The 22,657-nt window shown below is 37.9% G+C and overlaps 1 protein-coding gene across 1 annotated transcript in view; it reads left to right on the top strand.

Moving 5' to 3' along the window:
- The window catches only part of LOC115758271 (cell wall protein DAN4), an 87,473-nt gene that overhangs the window by 48,652 nt on the left and 16,164 nt on the right, over positions 1-22,657 (top strand). Inside the window, exon 3 of the mRNA XM_030698834.1 lies at positions 6,182-6,305. Coding sequence (XP_030554694.1) covers positions 6,182-6,305 — 124 coding nt within the window. The remainder of the gene's footprint in view (positions 1-6,181; positions 6,306-22,657) is intronic.

The raw sequence follows: 22,657 nt of genomic DNA, 5'->3' as shown, positions 1-22,657 counted from the left end.
TGAGTCCATTAATGAGCTGCGCGTGTCCAGCACGTAAATCCGACAGTTTATTGTGTTTCCATTTCCTATGTCCCACAAAAGTCTGTTAATGGGTTTTATTTAATGCTGCACAAAACTAAAACTATTTACGGACATGAAATTGAAATTTTTTAAGACATAGCCTGCCATTGTCTTATGTTTTTACCTATTTACCGATATTTTTGTACTTAACTTATAATACATATATATTGAGCCTTAACATATCGCACCTTCTTCAAAAACTATAAGATATTTTGATTTAGGGTTTATACATTTGCGAGCTATAAGTATTTTAAGCATTTGTGCGCAACATTAAAAAAGTTTTCTAATTTTTAATAACATTTTTAAGTTTTACGAGCCTTGGAAAAAAAATGTGCTTCCTTGGAGAATGAAGTAAATAAGTTTTAAGCGCCAGATAAATTTCAAAAGTCACATTTAAGTGGCTTAAATATATAATATTTATTTCAAGAAAATAAAACTTAAAGATATTTCTCTTTTATTCGAACTGTAATCATGTAGTTTTTGATCGAGATTTTCTTGAATATTCCAGCTAAAGGTGTCCCACTCTTATCACACTGTATCATCTCGAATATCCCTGAATCTTAAGGCTTAAGGCAGCTGCTTAAACAGCGTTGCCTTTTCTCGACCTATCCGAAAATCCTGAGAGCATTTAAACCATATATGGCACTGCGAGAGTAACGTAATGACTTGCAGTACACTATTCAAATATAATATAAATATTGCCCATATATTTGAAATTCCGTTAAGCAATTTTGATTTAATTTCACTTTTATCTCCTCACATTACACTAACATTTTATCTAACAGCCGGTCGAAAATTCAATCGAGCCCCAACAACAGCAGCAACAACAGCTGCGGCAACTGCTTTTAACAGCTCATACAACAGGTTCGATGTGCTGACTCTGTTAGCCTCAGCACATCTTGCAGGCCGAGCGGCTGTTAACAGCATTTCTCGCATGCTACTAGAAAATGTTAAGAGCAGCAACAAAATGCAGGCGACACTCAAATATCGAAAAACGTTGGGATATGCAGTTAAACATACTACACTATAAATATATATTTTTATATATAATATATGAGAATCATGTTAATATTATAAACTGGGCTTACGTACTTATGTACATATATCTAATGACTTTATTATAAATTTATCTAATGAAAACTTGATATTAAATTTATTTTATGTCTACGAAAGTGTAGGCATTATAGCATAGTTGGGTATTATTTGTTTAACTATAGTCTATAAATTATTTGAACGAGTTTATAACCAAATTTAGAAAACCCAATCAAAATAGATCAAAATAAATGTCAAAAAAAAACTAACAAAACAAAACAAATTTATGATAAAATATATATGTATAAAAAAAAATAATAACAAACAACCAAAAAAGAACAACTAAAAAAAAAGAGCTTACATAAAAAATCCGCAGATTTTGCTCAAGATCGAGCGACTATAGCAGAGAGCTGGCATTGGCTGAGCCGCCCGGTTCGACATGCAACATGTCTGTATGCAGCTCGTTTGCCGCCAGCTGCCGCTGTCGCTGCTGCCACCTCTGCCGCGGTCGCTGTCGCAGCCACTGTCACTGCCGCCAGCTATGTTGGCCGTATCCGTATCCAACAACAACAACAACAACAACAATAACAACAGCAACAAGAAAATGTCGCACGTTTCGTTTCGGTTAGTCTCGATAATTCAATCGCCCTGCAAAGACGTTCAACGTCGCTGCCAACTCAACTGCGGACAAAACAGCGTCTCTCCCTCTCTCTCTCTCTCGCTCGCTCTCTCTCTCTCTCACACTCACTTTGTTGTGTCGCCGTGTGTGTGTGCAGTTCACATTTACCGTTACGCGTGCAACACTTGCAAAATAAGGTGGCAACGCCGCAAAATATAAATAATAATTAAATAAAAACAAAAAACTCATCGCTCATACGTGACAATTGCCGCAAATTGTTGTTGTTTTTGCCAAAGCGGAAACGGAAGTGTCCGCTAATAATAGTGCAAGTGTAAATGTGTATTTGTGTGTTTGTTGTTATTGTTATTTAACACAACGAACGACCGAACGCGTTTAATCTAAAATTCCTGGCGAAATATTCTCGCCAAAAGTTGTGACAAAAATTATCGCAAAAATGGTTTAAAAAAAAAAGTGAGCTAAGCGTAAAAATCGTTTAACAATTGCACTTCCCAATAAATGACGCCCACATTGCCACGCCTACAGTTTGCAGTATAAGCTCAATGTCAGCGAAAACAAGCCACATTGCCAGACTGTTCAAATTTGACGTGCAGTTAACGGGACGAATTATTAGTTTGCTGCTCAGCTGGCAGTAAATGGGTTAAAATTATGTACATTAATCGCCGAATGAATGTCGAATCAGTTGAAAAGACTGCTCTTTTTCATTGTAAGTAAATCAGTTAAATATGTGGCATGATTCTGAATGGGATAAGCCACACACAATAATAATAATAATAATAATAATAATAATAATAATAATAATAATAATAATAATAATAATAATAATAATAATAATAATAATAATAATAATAATAACAATAATAATAATAATAATAATAACAATAACAATAATAATATTCATGTATAATCTCACAATTTATCTGGTTTCATTAGCATCAAATGCGTGAATTATACGGTGGCATTTTTATTTTTTTAATGTTGAATCATGAAATATAATTTTCAAATTTTTTTGATGATATTTCGATTAGATTTTGAATGAAATAATATTAATAATTTGTAGGCCTAAAATATTTTATATATATATTTCATTTCTTAATAAAATATCATCATCACAAATTATTATTGATTTTTTTTAATGTTGCACACAAATGCCTAAAATAGTTTAGATATTAAATCAGACTCATGGAATATTCTTAAAGTTCCTGTCAACAATTTATAATATTTGAAATCATGAATATTATTAAAAAAATATCTATCAAATATAAAATATACAACATTCTAAATATTAATTTCAAGTAATAAAATTGTATATAAAAAAATATTTTTTAATCTTGCACACAAGTGCAATATATTAATATATTAATATATTAGACATTAAATTCAATTGCTGAAAGATTATTTCCATATTTTTTTCAAGTTGAATACAAATGTTAAATATATTTATAATTCAATAATCTTTAGCCCAATCAGAATGAGCTTTAGACGAGAAACTGCATAAGTTTAAAATGTAAATATACTTGGCCTTTAAAATAAGTTTGATAATATATAAATATTCTTGGATGATTAAATAAGCTTAGCAATAACAATATTAAAATACTCTCGGCCTATAAAAAAAAGCTTGGAAATATTGAAATGTTTTATGCATTTCTTTGACCTTTGCTTCGAAAATTTCAGGAATTTTGCATGAAGAAAAACATTAGCTACAGTTTGTAATGCCAAGCAAAACAAGTCTGATATCAAGTCTGCGATCACTGGGCTATACTCCTTACCAACAAGGGCAAAAACAAGTGGGTTAAGTGGGACAGTGATCGACTAGCTTATACCTCTTACTAACATGCGAGGCAGTGAAAAAATTCAGGCAAGAGTGAGGTTGTAAGCGGATGCTCTACAGCTAGTTGTCAGGCCAGTAAGATAATGCTCGACTGTATGATACCCTGTTTAGAACTTTAAGGATATAAAGCAAAGCAGCACACCTGGATGATACCCTATAAGTTATATATACAAGATACCCCAGTTAAAAGCCAACTCTTGATTACTTTGAGCGTTTCTCACTGCCTAAATAGAGACTTTCTTGACCCAAACGATAAAGAAATTTCTAGTATATATTAAAGAAATGTGTACAAATAAATAGCTCATCTGTTGTTTAATGAATGGCTGCAAGCTGTTTGAACTGCACTTCAGGTGATCCAATATAGTTTGCATTTTTGAAGATTTTAAACGATAAATAGAATACATTGCTGCGTTTCTCCAAGTTACGTTCATATTAATCGCACTTTCAGCAACAACAAGAAGCCCAAATATAAACACACACGCCCACACACGCATACAGGCCCATTCAAAAGTTCTGTGGCATACCTTATCTTCATTCATAATTTCATCAACTCACAAAAAGAAAACGAAAATTATAAACCAGACACAAAGTGTTGTGCGGGCCTTGCAATGTTTCTTTAAATACCCTAACTGCAGGGTATTATAAAATTGTCATGAAGTGGGCAACACATGTCACAAGATAATTCTAAGCCCCATAAAGTAAGCCCAATTGAGCTTGATCAAAATGTTTGGCTTGCTTTTCTGTTATTCCTATAATCTTGACTCAGCAGCTGAGAGCCTTACAATTCTCCTATTCTCTCCTCCAGTTCTCCGCACAGGCAAATCAAATCGGATCTAAAATAAAGACTTCTCATAAGGCATATCCAAGCCACATTGATGTAAGGGTATCTAAACTTCGGCGTGTCGCAATTAGCTGTTCTTTCTTAATTGTTTCTATTTTTTTTATTTTGTGTACGTCGCACATTCGTTTTATTTATTAGAACTCTGTCGATAATTACAAAATAATGCGTTTTACCAACCACCCCAAAACCCGCTGCCAAATACCCCAACGAACCTTTCCACTATTGTATCTTGAAGCACGTTGAAGTAGCGTTAACTACGCTTGGGAAAAAACTTTGAAGCGAAGTATGAAACGAGGTTATGCGGAGCATAAATTTTCAATGTGCTAGGTGTACCTCACCAGCCCCCCTCCTCCCCCTTACCATCCACTAAAAGCATGACAAAGTGTGCGATAAGATTTCGTTGGGTTACGTTTTCAGTTTCAGTTTTAGTTCTTGTTGTCTTCAGGCTCGTTCCACCAGAAACGAGAAGCGAGTAACGGGTAGCTTAAGAAGTTGAATTATAACTTGGCTAATTTGTGGAAGCTACTTGTGAATGAGGCTGTAAGCCAAGCGGATGCCAATCTCGAGAGGCCACGACTGGAGTCAAGTGCTCTCTGGAGTGGTTAACATGTGCGTGGGGTGGGGTTGGGGGCGTTTGTGTGCTTTGGACTCTTTGGGTGGTCTACAAATTTGAGGGTTTCGGTTGTGGCGCCAAACACTTAATGCAACTGAAGGGTACATTGGGTTTGGGAAGAGCGGTGAGGGTTGATAAAGCAGTCAAAGCAATAGAAAGGGAATGCGATGTTATCGATATGTGAACTCATTTGAGAAGCGCAGAGAGAGGATGCTGCGTGTGAAGAGGGATAACAAAGCGTAATCAGTCGCAGATGAAAGCTAGGCGTAGCAAATAGATCAAAGAGCTTATGTTTTCACTTTTTAATAAGAAATTGTAGATATTAACCCATGGAGGATATGCAGGAAAACAATGTGACCTTAGTTGAAAACAAGAAATGTTACAAATAGACATCTTAATCACAAAACTTTATTTAAAATAAGAGTCTAAAGACTTATTATAGAGAATTGAAAAAATAGCATAAATATTGATATAAGCCCCTGAGTATAACATATGACTGGAATATTATAATAAAATATTGCACAAATAAATCGCATAATAGTTTTAAATTACAAATACAAAATAATCTCAGCCAATCTAACAATATACCATATTTGCGTAACTTATTACATAGTCTACGGATGAGCCATAAAACATGCTTGGGTCTGACAGTTGGGGTGCTTAATATAACACGATTCAGTTGCCATTCTAATTTACAACCTGACCTGGCACAATAATAAAAGAGCCAAGCGCCGCCACAGAGCTTAGAAAAACCAAAAAAAAAAAAAGAAACTGACAATAAATTCATTAAGTCAAAGGCGCGATTATGAATGAATGTTATAAAATATCAAAAAAGACAACAAATCAAACATGATAAATTACAAACAGGCGACTACCAAGCTACGCCGCAGAGCGGGGGTGGGCGGCTGCGCGGAGGAAGTCATAAAAAGGCGCAGTGAATATAGCTGAGTGTGCGTGTGTGTGTGTGTGTTTATATGTGTTTGACAAGCTGTAAACACTGGTATGCAATTTAGGTTGTTGTGTATTGTATCTATAAGATACAATATTGATTGGCTGTTATAGATACGTGCGATAAGAGCGCCAGTGATAAAATACAAACTCTTTAATAAACTCGCCCTCTCACTCACTCTCTCTGTCTCTCTCTCTCTCTATCTTTGTCTTTCTCAGGTGGTGATTTCAGGTGCATTATGTACAGTAGAAGATTACGTAATAATGTCACAGTGTGCACACAACAAAGCCATACACCTAGCTGCGGAAGGAACAGTCTCAGTGACAGACATTTCACAGATACGTAAGTACCACAAATACAATTTACAACTTCCCCATCCTCCCCCCCAAAAGGAGCTCGAACTACAAATATCCAAACATAAAACTCAGCTCAAGTGCGCCTGTTACACTTTAGTATATACCTCTCTATGCTGCTTATTCTTCTCATTTTCTTTTGTTTATTGACACGTTTGCAGGAAATGCCATCACATTTCGTATTTGTTGCATCTAATTTAACTTTTTCGTTGGCAGCCTTTCACTAACAATAACATACAACATTCAGCAACAATTGTTGTTTCTGTTGCTTTCATTTCCATGACAATGACAATGTGAGAGCTGCATATGAAGTATCTCGTCCCAAACCGAGCCCAAAACTCATTCCACAACCACTTGACTGGACCAAGAAGCAGACATTACTTTTACAGCAAGTGCAACTGTTTATTATACTCATTTTTTTTTCAATATAATAATGTTGCAGACGTGTTGCAGCTGTTATTCACCTACATTTAACTCGCATATCTTAAAAGTGTTTTTTTTTTTTTTGTTATTTTTTTAAATTTTAGGAAGTTAGGAATTCGATTTGTGATGAGTCGCTTTGTTGTGCAGCTATGCGTTATGCATATATTGAATATTCAATAATTAAAACAGCAGCTGTTATAATAATTTATTTTATTTTTAAGTCCAAAATATGTACTACCAGCCTTTAACAGGATTTAGATGCACCGATCAAAGTTAATTACAATTATAAGATATTACCTTTTAAGCTCTATAAATAAAACTGTTTTTATGACTGACAAACTGATTGATCAAACCGTAAGATATAGAAAGCCGAAATTTGCAGTTTCAATACCTTATGTGATGGAGCTGCACGCTGGGAAGAGATTTTGAGAAATTCCACCCGCAAGTGTGGAAAAAATCGCGGAAAACGTTTGTATGAAACTGAATAGCTTATCATTCGAACGGCCTCAAGCTCACTTTCATAGATCTTTTCTCAAATCCATTTGGGGTCGTTTCACACTTCTCGATTAATCCTTTCCCTTTTTGGTATAAATGCGTTCAAATTTATTTCTCATAATCCATGTGAAAATTCATTTGAGACTTGTTTCACACTTTTCGCGATGGTAAATGTGAACAAACGATTTTTCTGGGAAGCCACAGGCAAGGTCGCGTAATAGTTAATGGTATATATATAAACAAAATGCAGAATAGATTTCATTTCTTTTCACTTACTGCATGGCATAACTATTAGCTTAAATAATTTTTTGAAAATATCTTAAGCCCCAATTTATCTTTGATAACCCAACTTTGAGGTGATACACAGCAAATTTTTATACAAAATAGACTCGAGATTTTTTTATATAATTAATTAACAGATTGTCAGCAAACTACTTCAAGAACTTTCCACTTCCCGATGCTTGAACTTGTTGAGAATTACAAGCGGCAAGCAATGGAAAAAACAGATCAGAGAAAACGCTTTGCCCTTTGGAGAACATCTATAATAGAATTTCATATGACGCGTCTCACATACCAACTTTTATATAACAATTGTTTAATTAGTTCAAATGTGCATTATGCACCTGTCAAACGAAATGTAATCCAAATTTGTCTAAAACTAGAGGTAGCATATGCAGAATTTGTCCATATCTGTACCAAGCCACATAGGCAAGTCGAAAAGGCGACCCAATTGCAAGATTTGTAGACCACATTTGTGCGACTCTTTTGGCGATTTGTCGCATAAATTGGCAAATTTATGACTGGAGACCGTCGAGACTAAAAATAATAATAATAATAAAAATACGCAACGAACCGCATCAACTTTCACTGGACTTTGTCGGCGGGCCGAGGCGAGCCGAGCCGGGCCCGGGGCGGGGCGAGGCGGGCCAGGCAGCCCGCACTACAGTCAGGCCGTGGCTAATTAAGTGCCGCTGCCCGCCCGACAGCCTGCAGCTGCCACGAAAGACTCGGCTCGGTTCGATTGTGAGCGGGAAGGGTCGCAGCACGAGCTACAACCAGCAGGACCCTAAATGTTCTAACGTCATGTCTATTGTTTTTCGCTCATTTTCTTTCTTTTTTCCCTGCGTGTTTTTGCACATTCTCAAGCAGCACAACAAATGCCAAACAACAGGTGCAAAATGCGCGTGAAAATTTCCAGCTGGTGTACAAAAAAAAAATGAGAAGAAAATATATAGAGACAGAGACAGAAAAAAGGGCCGCGTACACTTAAAACTAATGTGCGAAAAGTTCCTTTGTCAATTTACACGCCCACTGCGGCGTACCTTGGAGAGCATTTCATTCATTTGCATGGGCTGAAGCTCAGGTAGTTGCTGGCTTATTTGGCCATGTTTTGTGTTTATGAATAAAACAAAACAAAAAAAAATTCATGTTTGGGTTTTACGAGCCATGGCAAGTCTAAGCGGCTTGGGTTAAACCCGATGCGCAGCACTTGTGCGCAAATTGTTTGCGGGTTTTTCCGCCCAGCTCAAGCAGCTCAAGGTTGGAAGTGTGCAAAGCACAGATATCTATAATAGAGTCTGGCAGGAATTAGTGGAAATAATATAGAGAATTGAAACATAACAGACGGCACCCGCATCTGCTGCTGAACCGCTCCTGTGCTCCTCGGGCGCAATTAAGCGCCTCGTGGCTAATGAATCTTGACATTTCAATCAATTGCACCCCACCAACCGCGCGCCAGGCAGGGAAAAAAGGGAAAATAGAAACAACAGACCGCTGGAAAACCGCGCCGCGAACGTGCAGTGAAAAATCCAAGAGCCAAGCAATAAATCACATGATTTAATTTGGTAGACTAAAGCCAAAAGTTGTTGAGGTCGCGGTATGTGCCGCACATTTATGTACCTCTGCCGCCGAAAGGGTAGCAAATGTGGGGCTAGCAGCCCCTGGGCTATAAAACATTTTATAGCTCATCATGTGCGTTCATAAATTTAAAAGAACGCAATCATTTCTATCTCTCAGCCGGCCGACAAATCATCCAAAAGAGTGGCAACATCGAACTGCTGTCCAGGGCGTTGCCCAATCAACACCTCACCCTCGAGAGTTACGAATGCGGCGCTCGTTGTAACAAGTTCTAAGCTGTTAATTTCTTGTTCAAATAGACAAGGGTTTTTCGGCCAAGAGTCCCCGATGATCATTGTCTTATATGTTGCCAAGATATTTTCGGCCACAAGCTGATTTCAAGTGAAGTGTGCTGAGCAAATATGTCATAACTTTGATAAGTTTATTTAAGTAATGATATTTTTGGATCTTCAGATATGCTTTTGTTTTATACTGAGACTAGCAAATTACTCGATTATGCTTTATAATCCGTTCTAAGCCATCCTCAAACAGCAATTTTCTTTTATCTAAATTATATTTATTGTAGTTGAAAGATCTAGAAATTTGCTTAACATAGTTTGGCATATTTGGCTCAGTTTGATCATAAATTTTTTTAAAATGAAATGCAGTACGTACGTGCAGCAATTACTATGCTTCAAGTACAGTGATTTCTTTTTGAATGACTACTAAAAAAAACTCGACCTCACAAAAATGTAAATTAAAGAATATAAATATCGAAAGATTTAAAATAATGTAGGTAGGAAAAAATGGTATTTAAAATTTTAGATTCTAATTTCTTCATTTTCTTCATTTTAAACATTATTTTTGTTCAATATTCAAAATTTCCGACAGCGGACGATATTAAAAGACACAAATTTTAAAAAAAATTTTAAAAAATTCGAAAAGTAATATTTACCGAATGATTACTGAATATTTATATATTAATTCATACATTTTTATGTATTTTTTTTGTATTTGATTTATTTATTTTTATTTATTTTTTTTTATTTTTTATTAATTTTCTCTATTTTATTTGTTCATTTTATTTTATTAACTTTTTCTATGCTGATTTTGAGTACATTTCCGTTCTAAAACATAACGATCTTTACAGTACCCCCAACGAGCTGCACGCAGCTCGAAATTTTACTCAATGATAGATAGGTGATAATAATGTGGGAAATATTTAGCACCATCATTACAAACATCATTAAAATTTAAATAGATGTGTTTAACATGGAAAAACCCGAAAGACGACATGTATGAAAGTTTTTTTTTTTTTTTTTTTTTGGGACACATGCAAACGAACGACTGGGTAAGGAAATCATGCCGTGAAAATTCCAAGAAATAGCACATGCCGGGTAACAGGGTAACAGGTAGGTCTAGGGCTAGGGGTAGGAGTAGGGTTAGGACCAAAGGCAGTGGCAGGGCTTGCCATTGAACCTGCTCAAGCAGTGCTGCGGCGATTCATCAATTAACGCCCCGCGCGGTGGCAACGAGCGAACTCTTCGACTCGAACTTGGAGTTGGAGTTCGGGTAGGAGTGATGCAGGGCGGTGCGGTGCGGTGTGGCGGAGTGTCGAGAGGCGGTCACTTCATTAAACGCTGCGTCCAAGTTGTGGACAAATAAATGCATTTCCGTTGCGCACAAACAAATTTCCAAGAGAAGCCGACGACAGCAGAAAACAACAACAACAACAAAAACAACAACAACGAAAAGAATCTCAACTGCATTTTTTACCTACCGCGCAGCGCGCGCGTTCGCTCTGCCGCGTTTAGGCCAAGAAAAAACAACGAGGCGCAGAACGGTTAAAAAAAGAAAAACATGGTCAACAACAAAGCTGAACAAGTGTACCGCTTGCCGATCGTCAGTCGTCAGACGAAAAACCCAGAGCCAGGTTCGACAGTTTTTGGTCAATTGCTTCACTCGATCTTACTGCCGGGCTCGCAGAGCTGAAACCTTGGCTTACCCGGGTCTCGAGCTCGGTCTCGGTCTCTCGGGCACCGCCATTGATTTCCACTTAACGCTTCAAAACTCAAGTGGCTATTTCAAGTTTACAGTTTAAGTAAGCAGCAGGGGCAAGCCAGGTGGTATGGGGGGCTGGCCCGTTCCCTGTTGCCACTTCTTCTTCTTGACTTTTCTTTCGTTTCTCTGTTTCAATATTATTGTTTCCCACAGTGCCCAGAAAATATTTAAGCGCCAATTTCATATAGTTTTTCTCCATTCTCAAAGAAAACTCAGTCCCATTGCCGTGTCCAAGTCCAGCCGGCTCACTACCGTTCCACGCTCAAGTGCCGCCCTCTCTCGCTCTCTCTTTCTCTCCCTTTCCCACTCTCCCTCTGCCTCTACCAGCCCCTCGCTCTTGCTGCTTGAATTTAAATAACAATGGGGCTTGTTTTTGAACTTCGGCTTGGCTTCAAAGCGCTGCCCTCTTGTTTGCTTTCAATGGGCTTCGATCTTCACTTTTCGTATTCGTTTTCCTATTGGTAATGAGCGTTCGCGTTTTCAATCTGGCAGGAGCTGCATTGTCAGCAATTACGCACTTCATTCCAAAAGCAACTGACAAAGGAGCTGAACTCTCAGCTAGTCAATGCATTGAAATCAAAAGTTCTTAGAATTCTTCTTCTACGTTTTTTGGTTTATTTTTTTTTTTTTTTTTTTTTTTGGGCGTGAGAAATAATTTTTTTGTATTAATCTGAGGCAAAGTAAACTTGCATGTGCCTAACTAATTTACAAATACTTTTTCTAAGAGCTTGTATTATCAATTTCTCTGACTTATGTGACTTGAGTCTCTGAGCGTCGAACAAGCAAGCGGGAAGTCGCCGTTTCAACTTCGGCAGGAATAGTCAATTTTTATTTAAGTCTGTTTTTGGATTGTTTTGCTCTTTTTCTGTGAATTAATAATTTCTTCAATAAAAGTCAATAAAAAAATACTTGAATGATCTTAAAAAAGTAATAAATGCAAAGAGAATTCACTATCATTTACTTCTCAAGCACATGAATCAGCTTCTATTCCAAGCTTGCATTAATCATTATCAATCAAACACTTTCAAACACGAACATTTCAAACAAGTAAGAGGTTCTAGTCGGGAGTTCCCGACAAGGGGATACCCTGAACCCTCTTCTTCCAACATCAAATGCATATATATATTCTATTTTAGAAGCTATATGTCAGGTTTAGTGACTCTAGCTCTTATTATTTACCAAAATTGCCCAAAAAACAGGATATCGATACCGAATTTTATCGTTTGGAAACGGAGTAAGTTATCGATTATCGGAAACAAACTCGATCTGCGCGGGAACTAGGAGCATCTACATCTAAAATTTCAAGTCTCTAGCTCTTATAGGTTCTGAGATCCTTGCGTTCATACATACGGACGGACGGACGGACAGACAGATGGACATGGCTAGATCGACTCGGTGCTGATCAAGAATATATATACTTTATGGGGTTGGAGATGCTTCTTTCTGCCTGTAACATACATTTGCCTTGCGCACAAATGTAATATACCCTTATACCCATTATTAATGGGTTCTGGGTATAAAAATATCAACATAGCATCTATTAAGCTCTACAAACCTTTTTAATAGGTATTAAGTAAACATACTCCGCATATAATATCAATCTTAAGATACTTTATATTATCAACGATCTCCGATGGCATTTTTAATATCAAATATGAAATATATTTGACATCCGATACCCAAAAAAATGATGCCTATCTCAATGAAACTAGTGGCAGCAGCTGCTTTATGGTCGATCAATAAAAATTCGACAACCACATGATAATCTGTTAGCTGATCTGAAGCTTAGTCATACTAGCCACACTCCAAGCCATTAAATAGCGCATTTTACGAGTCGCAGACCAGACCAGAATCAGACCAGAAAGATAACTCGTGTATGATATGAAAGAAGTGCCGCTTTCATGGCTGACAGATAAAACAAAACGCCGCCGATCGACGCTGATCAACGGCGCAATAAATTCATCAAACAAATATCGCTCCCAGAGAGAGAAGAGAGAGAGAGGGAGACGGTTTTAAGCTGTTCGGCTTAGCCGACATTGCGTTATAATCGACATGAATATTAAAACCACAAAACTATAATCAGTGCGATATGATCGTCGGCCGTGCCCCGGAAAACATATCAATCTCATGTGGAACAAAGCTGATCGCATCAGCCACCGTTGTGGACCCTTTTAGTATTTTATTTTGAGCCATTAACTGGCTGCAGACGACCTAATGGACATGATCTTTCGTCACTCCCAGCAACAACAAAAAGGCAATGCAACGTATTTTTTTATATTTCTAAACATGCGATCGTCTCTCTCGCACTCGCACTCTCCCTCTATCTCTCTCTTTCTCTCTTGCCCTTTTTTATAAATCAACGAGCTCTAAAAGCGAACCCGACAACCGGCTACAACGAGGATCGTTAGAGCATTCGGCCTGATCTTGATCTTGTGGCTCGAGAACGCGTCGTCTGCCGCCTGTTCTTGATCCCTTAAATACCCTTTAAATTGTACATAATACCCAGCACGGCATTTATCATCATTATTATCAAACACACAACAGCACAACAGCCTGTGCAGCAGAGACTCGGTGGACACTTCAACTTCCATGAATAATTTGTATTGCGATGAGATATAAGTTTTCCGTTTACGTGTGTGGGAAATAAAATCTATCGATTGGAATTGCTCACGAATTTGTGGAAAATTCTAATTTATGTTTTATTTAGCAATAGATACAAATTTTTTTTTGGTTAAGAAAAACAAAAAGAAGTTGTATTTATGGAGCTTCTTCTCATCTGCTATTATATGGGAAAAATTCGCAAAATTTAATGCACACACGGAAGAATAAAGAGAACATTTGGAAAAACAAGGGGCGGAAAGTAGAAGCTATTATGCAGATAGAGTATATGAAAAAATATCTGAATTTTGAAGGATTGCCAAATTTAAGAAACTGATTGAAGACAGAAGAAACTTAAGACACGGGAAACTTATCAAAAAACATTGAATACGTAAAATTTGAGCTATTTATGTAAAGAATTGTGGCAAACTTTTTGTGGGTGGAAGAATATTATAAATGTGCAAAATCTACAGTTATTTTAATTCCATAATTCATAAAAATGTATTTGATTAAGTCTTAGAATTCTTTATGCACCCCAACCGAATTTATTTTCTCTTTTGTCCCGAAACTGGGTTTTCCCCAAACTTCAAACAACACCTAAGTGCGCTTGAAATATATTACATTCTTGTATGCCTACGTATTATTTGATTTGAAATCGAAAAAGACTTGCACTAAATCCCAACTATTTCCTAGAAATGGCCAAGAATGACAAAGAAATTTGTTCAACAAGCACAGGAAATGTCGCAACTGATGGCGCCAGAAATTCCAAAAAAAAAAAAACAAAAAATAGGAAAAACTAAATGTTATACACATGTACGCTATGTTTTATATCTAGTATTTATGTGCTTGAGATTGGCCAAGATCTCGACAGCTGTCAGGTCGGGTTTTGGCAGCGCCGATAATGCCGCAGAACGGAAATGCATTAATTTGTCAGTTGGCTTGTGCCGCACGAATAAATCAATTCATTTACAAGGTGGCCATGCCTTAAAATCAACGGGCAGGAATCCCCCTCGCTACCCCCCCCCCCCCCCCCCCCCCCCCCCCCCTCCACACCCAACTACTAATCCTAACAGAAGGGGAGACACGTTCCGTTCTGGTATTTTCTCTTTACTTTTTTTAAACAGGCACTTTCCAATTACGTAAAGTCGGCATCGCGTGCAGCCATGCAAATTCTGAGTTCTGGGCTTAAGTTCGGAGTTTTCGTACACGTAAGAGAGTCGAGCAAATGCTCTATACTACCGTACAATGAGCTTCTGCTGTTGCATGACTCGAACTTGGCCCCGGTCTCGGGTCTCGGTCTTGGCCGAGACTTTTTTGTGCACTTCAAACACTTTGTCCCTACCGCCTCCTTGCCATGCAAATGAAGCTTTTAATCATACGAATATCATAAAGAAGCGAAAAACTTGTGTATTTAGGCAGTTGTTAATGTGCTGAGGCGGACGTAGGGCGTCGGTATTTCGATTTTTCGGCCTTTTGGGCTTCTTATTTTAGTTTTTTCGTTTATTTTTTATTTGGTTAACAAAAATTGCGTGTCTGTCGATTGTACGGGGCACATTTTGTTGCACGCGACGCCTTCGTTATATCTGTTAGATGTCTGCCTCAGCTTATGGCGCAGCTCCAGGTGTGCCAGTGTTGAGCAATGCGGCACGTTGGCGCGCACATTTTAACCAGTGATCACAGTTGAACACTTTTGTTACAAAGAAGTTTTGGGAGACAGCTAATAGTTGTTTTTTGCTTATAATTCCCATATAGTTGTAACCCTGAATATGCTTAAGTTTGAATAGTGCTCTTCCATTTAGTTGCTTGGGAGCACTGGAATAAATTTATTTACGGTGCTCACAATTAATACTGTAAAGTGCACATATAAATAATTTGGCAATTATAATTAGATGACTGGCTTCATTTGTGTATAATATAAGCTGTTTAAACGCTATTCATCTTAAAATAGTCTTGAACAGTGGCATAGTATTTACAAAGAGTACAGTATTCACAGGAAATGCAGCTGGTATTTGCCTATACAAAGTGTTCAATATTTATCAATTTTTAATGCTATTTAGTCCTGATGATGGCTTTTTATTTTATATTATTTTTATGTTATTGGCTATTTTTCGAAAATGTTGACAAAGGTTAAATAGAAACAGTTGCAAGAGCACATTCACGCTATCTACAATAATTTTATAATTCCCAAAGAGTTTTAGCTATAATATGGCTAAGTAAGCTAGAGAACAGATGTCACAATTTCGTTTGCAAGCCTCAACTTGCATTCACTGTGAACACACACACACTCGCATCACTGTCCATGCTCGTATTGGTTAATTCATATTCACATTCGTGCTGCGGCTCGTACTTGTATCATGACTAAATGACAATGCGTGCCTGCCGACACCTTGCTGGCAACATTTGTAGCACTGGTAATTGCCCATTTTGGATGGGCATTGGGGAGCGCAAATAGCTGGGAATTGGGGTGGAGCTATTCGTGTGATGGCATACAATTGGCACATCATTTGTAGCAGGTAATTGCGGCTCGAATAACAACAACAACAGCAATAACCAACAATGACGGGGTAACTGACGTAACCAAGTCAATTGTTTTTTTTTCTACTTTTTTCTTTCTCTTTTCTTTGTGGGAGTAGAGACCACCCAGGGGCGGGGTGTTGTACAGGCTATCCGAATGGTTTCCTTGGAATACCATTAAGCGATTTCCGCTGGCAAAAGCAATCAATGGCCATGGACAGCCATAAAATAATGCTTTCAGTAATTTTTAATAGAGTTATCCGCGTGGAGCTGCTCCTGTTGTCGCTGCCACAGTCGGCAGACTGTGCAGAAAAAAATATAAAAAAAAAAACGAAAACGAACGTAAAATGTTCTCTTATCTCATTATTAAAGGGACGCGGCAGCCGCCGACTGAAAAGATTTGCAGGTAACAGGTCAGCTTTTGGCCACATAAAACAAAATTCAGCCAAAAATAAAATAAGTATAGGACATTGACCGAGGCGTCTCGAAAGTCAGGATCAGCGCAAAGCTCAAATGCCGAGTGACGAGAAATGCGCCAGATTAGCGCAAATTACCAAATAAGGCTAAGGCGCCAGAAAGAATGCAGAAGGGCGTTAGAGCATAAAGTAGGAACAGAGGGAAGAGAGCATGAAACTTGACAGAATGGGGCAGACAAGACAGGAAAGACGACGCGAAGACTTTGGTGTGGCCACAGAGAGGAATACAGAAGATTGGGAGAAACTTGAACCTACCCAAAAAAGATTAAAAAAAGAGCAAGAAAGTTAGCGCAACTTAATGGAAACTTGAGGAAATTTACCTCAGGAAAGGAGCCCCAGGATAGAGAAACACACACTTGAAAAATACTTATGTATTGACAGAGAGGCGTCCAAATCAAGGAAGCTGCCTAAAAAGGCAAATGACGACAACAAATTTTAAGTATTGGAAACTTAAAGAGTTATGTAGAACTTGAAATAGAGAGAGAGAGAGAGAGAGAGAGAGAGAGAGAGAGAGAGAGAGAGAGAGAGAGAGAGAGAGAGAGAGAGAGAGAGAGAGAAGAGGATGTGAGAGAAAAGCATCAGGCTTGGCTAGCGAAAAACTTGAAGAAGGGAGAAACTTAGAACTGCTTAGGGCTTAAGATATAGTATGATAAGGAAGTAATATTGTGTTTCTATATACTAAAATCTTAGGATATGATAAATATTATGTTTGGATTTAGTACAATTTTAAAAGTAACTCTTACTTATCAATTAGGCAGATTAAGCATTATTCATATGCAGATATATAGGGTATATTCTTAATCATTTTACACCACTTCCGGTACTGAAAGAGTTCAACAAGTTCTAGTTTCTAAATATTCCACTGACAAAATGCCCAATCACAGTCAACTTGACCATCAACAGCGCTGACGACGTTGTCAGTGCAATAATTCAAGTTTATATTTCCAACGAATCGATTTGCAATATGCTCGAAAAAAAGGGAAACACGTTAAAACTGAAAGGGACAGGCTTAGCTTTTAGAAAAGGGTTACCCACTGTGCCGTAGCCGATGTGTGTGTTCGCATAATTTGCTTTGGGGCAGCGGCGCTGGCAACATTTTATGAGCATTTACACCTGAAGCCTTAATTAAGCTGAAGCTAGAGAAACTGGCTGAACAAGTAAGAAAGCACTAGTCGGCAGAGGCCGACTGGCAGATACCCTGTACAAAGTGCCGGAAAGCCGGCATTAACAATCGCAGTTGCTTTGAAGCTAGCCGTGCTGCTCCTTCCCTTAGCCTTCACACTATGAAAACTGCACTCTTAAATAACTCCGACGTTTGTAGTCAAAACTAAATGAATTTTCAAGTGCTTAAATATGAAATTTCAATGTGTGTGCAACCAAAAGACCAAGGGTACACCTCCAAGAGTCCGTTATTTATTTCACTATAAATTAAATATATACAATATTTTAGATTTTGGTGCACTCTAGGAGGGTTCAAATGCAAAAATGGTATCTCTAGCATTTAAAGTCCTTGAGTTATAGTCGAATAACCTTATCTTAAAATGAATACTTAACGATTTTGTAGGGTAAGCAATCGATTATTTGTAATAGAAGAGTCGACATTCTAATTTTCTAGACTCTAGCTCTTAGAAACTCAGTAATCGACGTGGACATACATTAGAACATGGCTATATCAACTCTTAACAGCTCTTAAAGTATATAAACAAAATACCCCCTTTTCAAGCCATCTTCAATGGGTAAAGGGCTTAAGGCAAAAACCAAAAGCAACTGAAATGCAACAAATGCCAAGTAACATTGACAGTTGCACAGCAATGTCACTCAATGTCAGAATAAACAGAGCTGCGAATGATATAGGCTCAGAGACCGGAGCTCAGAGACCAGAGAAATAAACTGGGCCTAGACGGCGCTGCCGCTGCCGCTGCTGCTGCTGTTGTCCTGGCCCGCAGAAAAACAAACAAACGTAAAAGTCGAAATAATGACGCGCGAAAAAACAATAAAACAAAAGAAAGAAAAATATGTTGGCTGGCAAAAATTACAGACAATAAAAGGCGCACAGAAACAAAAAAAAAAAAAAATCAGCCGGCCGCACTTAGCACCTTGGACCTGGTCTAAATCCTGTTTGGCCCGGGCTGGCCACACACACACACTCGGACAACTAGGCAAAAGCAGACAAGGACATGACATTTTTATTATGCCTTCTTTTCTCTACTTTTTTTTGCACATGCGGTGAGTGCTGCCTTTCCCTTTCGCCCTACCTCTCTCCCTCGCTCCCTTGAGCAGCCCAGTTCTATCTCTCCTCGTAGCTGGCAGGCGCTCTGGGCCAAAATTGTTAAGACAGACGGCGCCCTGTCGCGTTACATGAGCCTGGCTCAGACCCGCTTCGACTTGGGCCAAAAAGGTTCTAACTATGTTTTATGGCCCACGAGCTGCTGCACTGCACGTAAATCAAAAGGTGTTACAACAGGCCAAAAGGACTGGGCCAACTGCCGCCGCTCCCTATGCTCCCTCTCTCTCCCGCTCTCTTCACTGTGCCTTGAGGGTGTTAAATTTGTATAGAATGTTTTCTTATTGTTGGTAATTTTTTGCTAATTAATGGCATCATTAAAATGTTCTCATCTCTCGCTCTCAGTGTCTCTCTCTCTCTCTCTCTCTCTCTCTGGCCAGACACCTAGCCCTTGGCTATCTTGTTGCCCTCTATAATAATTATGTTGTAAGTGCCTGGACCACGCCCACAATGATTTAAAACCTCAGGCCAAAACTATAAAAAACGAGTGTGTGTTATTTTTCTTCTTAGTTGAAGTTGTTTTGGGTGGTCTTTTAAATAGTTTCAAGTGCGGTTCTTAAAGGACAAGGTTAAGGATAATTGCAGTTCCTTAATAATCTGGGGCATGACACAAAAGAAACAAGGCCTGTTGTAATATTATATATATATTTCTCTTTACTTCGTTTCCACCATTTGTGCTTCTCCTTTTCTGCCAGATCTCACAATAAAAATAAAAATAATAATATTAATAATAATAATAATTCCAATATCAATAATAATAGTAATAATATGCACAATATATTTAATTATTTCCAGCATTACCTTCACAAATAAGCTCAACAAAATTTCTTTAAAAAAATTGCGTTTTCTCTAAGCAAAAAGGACTTCATTGCAGATAGTAGCTAATTTGCTCAGAGATAAAACTTAATTTAAGCCAAAACATTCAAATCTTCAGACAATTTTGAAAACCTTTTCCAGCGAAATGGGCGTTTCTCAAGTCTTATAGATACGAACCAATGTAAACGTAGTCTTATTTCATTTGAAATTAAAAGCAAATTGTATTAAATTTTAATATATATATATATATATTTACCATTTGCAGCGTACTGTGTGCACCTGGACAGATATTCCTATTTTTATACTTTTTTATCTCTTCGCTCTCTGTAATTTCGCAGAAACCTACAAAGTATTAAATATGAATAAATTATTATAAGAAATATAAGCAAAAGCAGTATTGACTAACTAACATTTTAAGCTCTCCTTCTGCTCAGCTCACCTTTAAAGAACACCTGAAATTTTTTTTCTGAGTATATAAACTAAAACCGCTTTGACTATCATCAGGTCAACTGCATAAGTACTCCTGCTCTAGTTTGCGGCAATTTGGGAAACGTAACTCTTTGCAGCCCATTTAGCTGCCCCTTTAGCAGCAATATCTCAGCAATTACCATTAACCCATTTGCGCAATTACAAAACTCGAGAAACCCTAGGGTGCAGGCCAAAAAGACAACATAAATTGTTGTGTATATTTCGGCAACATTTATGTAAATACATATAAATATGGATTGGTGGTTATTACACGAGTCATAAAGTGCAGTTTATCAGTGGTCGAAACATGAGTTGTTCAGGCTTTTAAGTGCATTCAATTAGCGCTTGTTTTTCCGCTAAATAAAAATATATATCTATTTGCGGCACCCACGCCAACGGCTTCCTGCTGGGTGGATACTCGCTTATATATGTATATCTTTATATATATCCAGATATATGAATACTTATGGATACTTATTCATTGGCCAATCGATGACAATTAACACCTGTCCGCATAAATCAACGCCAGGTATATCTTAATTTATGCTGACGTAATCAATGCTTCTGCGCGTATCTCGGCAATAATTCAGTCCGCATATAATGCACCAACAATTTGGCAAACAATTAAAATTGTCACAATAACTCAGCGCCTTATGAACAAAAAAAAAAAAACAAAAACCAAAATACGCAGCGAACAAAATTTCAGAAAATCTTAAAAAAATATTAAACATCTGGTGCAGAGCTGGCAGATACCCTGTGCTCCAGATCAGAAGTGCCTTTATATATAGCACTTTTATCAACTTTACTTTGTGAGATTCATTCCTTAATTATTTTTTCGTTTATTTATCTGTCAGTATAAAATGTAGAAGCCATTAAAATGATATTTAACCTGGAGCTTATATAAAAAATTCGAATTATATCTCTACAATTGCCTTTTTAGTCATTGCGGCGAAGGGAGGTGTACAAAACGTGATATATACTTGATCTAAGTATTCCTAAATACTAAATATCGATATTTATCCATTTTGGGCAATCGGAGAGCAATCATTGCTATCGTAACTGTGCAGAAAACAATGCAATGAGTTTTTCAGCACTTATAGCCAGATGCTTATAGATGATATTATATTTATAGGCCTCCTTCTGCTTGTTACATAGCTTTGCATAAGTTCAGTATACCCTTTTTCGCACATTTCACGTTGACAAGGCATTCAAAAGAGGAAAAATATTTGTTTACCACAAATAGCTGTTTTGTGAGCCTGTTGCAATTGAGCGCCAGTTTTTGGCGCATTTGCTATTAAATGCAAACAAGTGGAGACCCACCAACGGAGCGCCCAAACTTCCCAGCTTCCATTTGGTATTTTATGTGCCCGGTTGACACTTTGCGGCAATCCGTGGCCGAATTTCAAGTTGTTCGGTTTGTTGGCCACATTAGCGGGCCCATTTCAAGTTGGCTAACACGCAGTTTAAACGGCTTGTAAGTGACTGCGTTTGCACTTAATTAATAAAATGCATGGCCCGTTGACTTTGTTGCAAAGCAAATAGTTGCTGCCGCTGCTGCTGGTGCTGCTGCTGCTGCTGGTGCATGTTGCATGTTGCAACCTGGGGCTGGGTCTTGGCTTGAGACGTCCTTGCGCTGATAAAACTGCAATTAGCCGACTCTCTCACTTGATTTATTTGTATTTATTTTAAATAAATTGCCAGCGACTGCCGCCCCGCAGCCCACACGCACACAGTCCCTGGCCCTGCTCTATGCGCAGTTAACTTAATTAAATGCCAGCTTCAATTTATTTTTCATTTGCAACCACAACAATGAAAGCGAAACCGCAGCGCCGCTAAATAAATAAACAAAACAAAAAGGAAACTTCCCCGCAGCAATTTGTTGTTGTTGCTGCTGCTGTTGCTGTTGTTGTTGTTGTTGCTGTTGCTGTTGTCGTCTGATGCAACTATCAATGTAATTTTACATTTCGCTGCAGTCAGCTGCAATTAACTGTAAATAACATGCCGCCTGCGTGTGGTCGGCATTTTTTTGCTCTCTCAATATCAACAAAAAAGAAGGAGGCAGTTATTAAGTTTTATGATTGTTGTTGTTGTTGCGGCTGCTCTAAATGCTGTTGCTGCTGTTGCAGTTGCTGCTGTTGTCGTTGCCGTTGTCATCGATACTGCTCACCCGCTGCTGACCATTGCATTGATAAATGGCGCGAGCAGCTTTTAATTGCACGTTTATCTTTAGCATATATCGATAACAACAACAAAAATAGCTGCAGCAGCTACGCACCGTTAAGTTGGCTGCGATATTTCGATTAAAATGTTAAAAGCCAGCTTAAATTACGGCATTGCTTATGCAATTTATGCCAGCTCGCGCTTTAACCG

Source organism: Drosophila novamexicana, unplaced genomic scaffold (assembly GCF_003285875.2).
Source record: "Drosophila novamexicana strain 15010-1031.04,08,12 unplaced genomic scaffold, DnovRS2.1 tig00000137-arrow-arrow-pilon, whole genome shotgun sequence".
NCBI classification, from domain to species: Eukaryota; Metazoa; Arthropoda; class Insecta; order Diptera; family Drosophilidae; genus Drosophila; species Drosophila novamexicana.
Note: the sequence above shows the minus strand (reverse complement) of the source record. Positions and strands in the feature narration are given on the sequence as shown.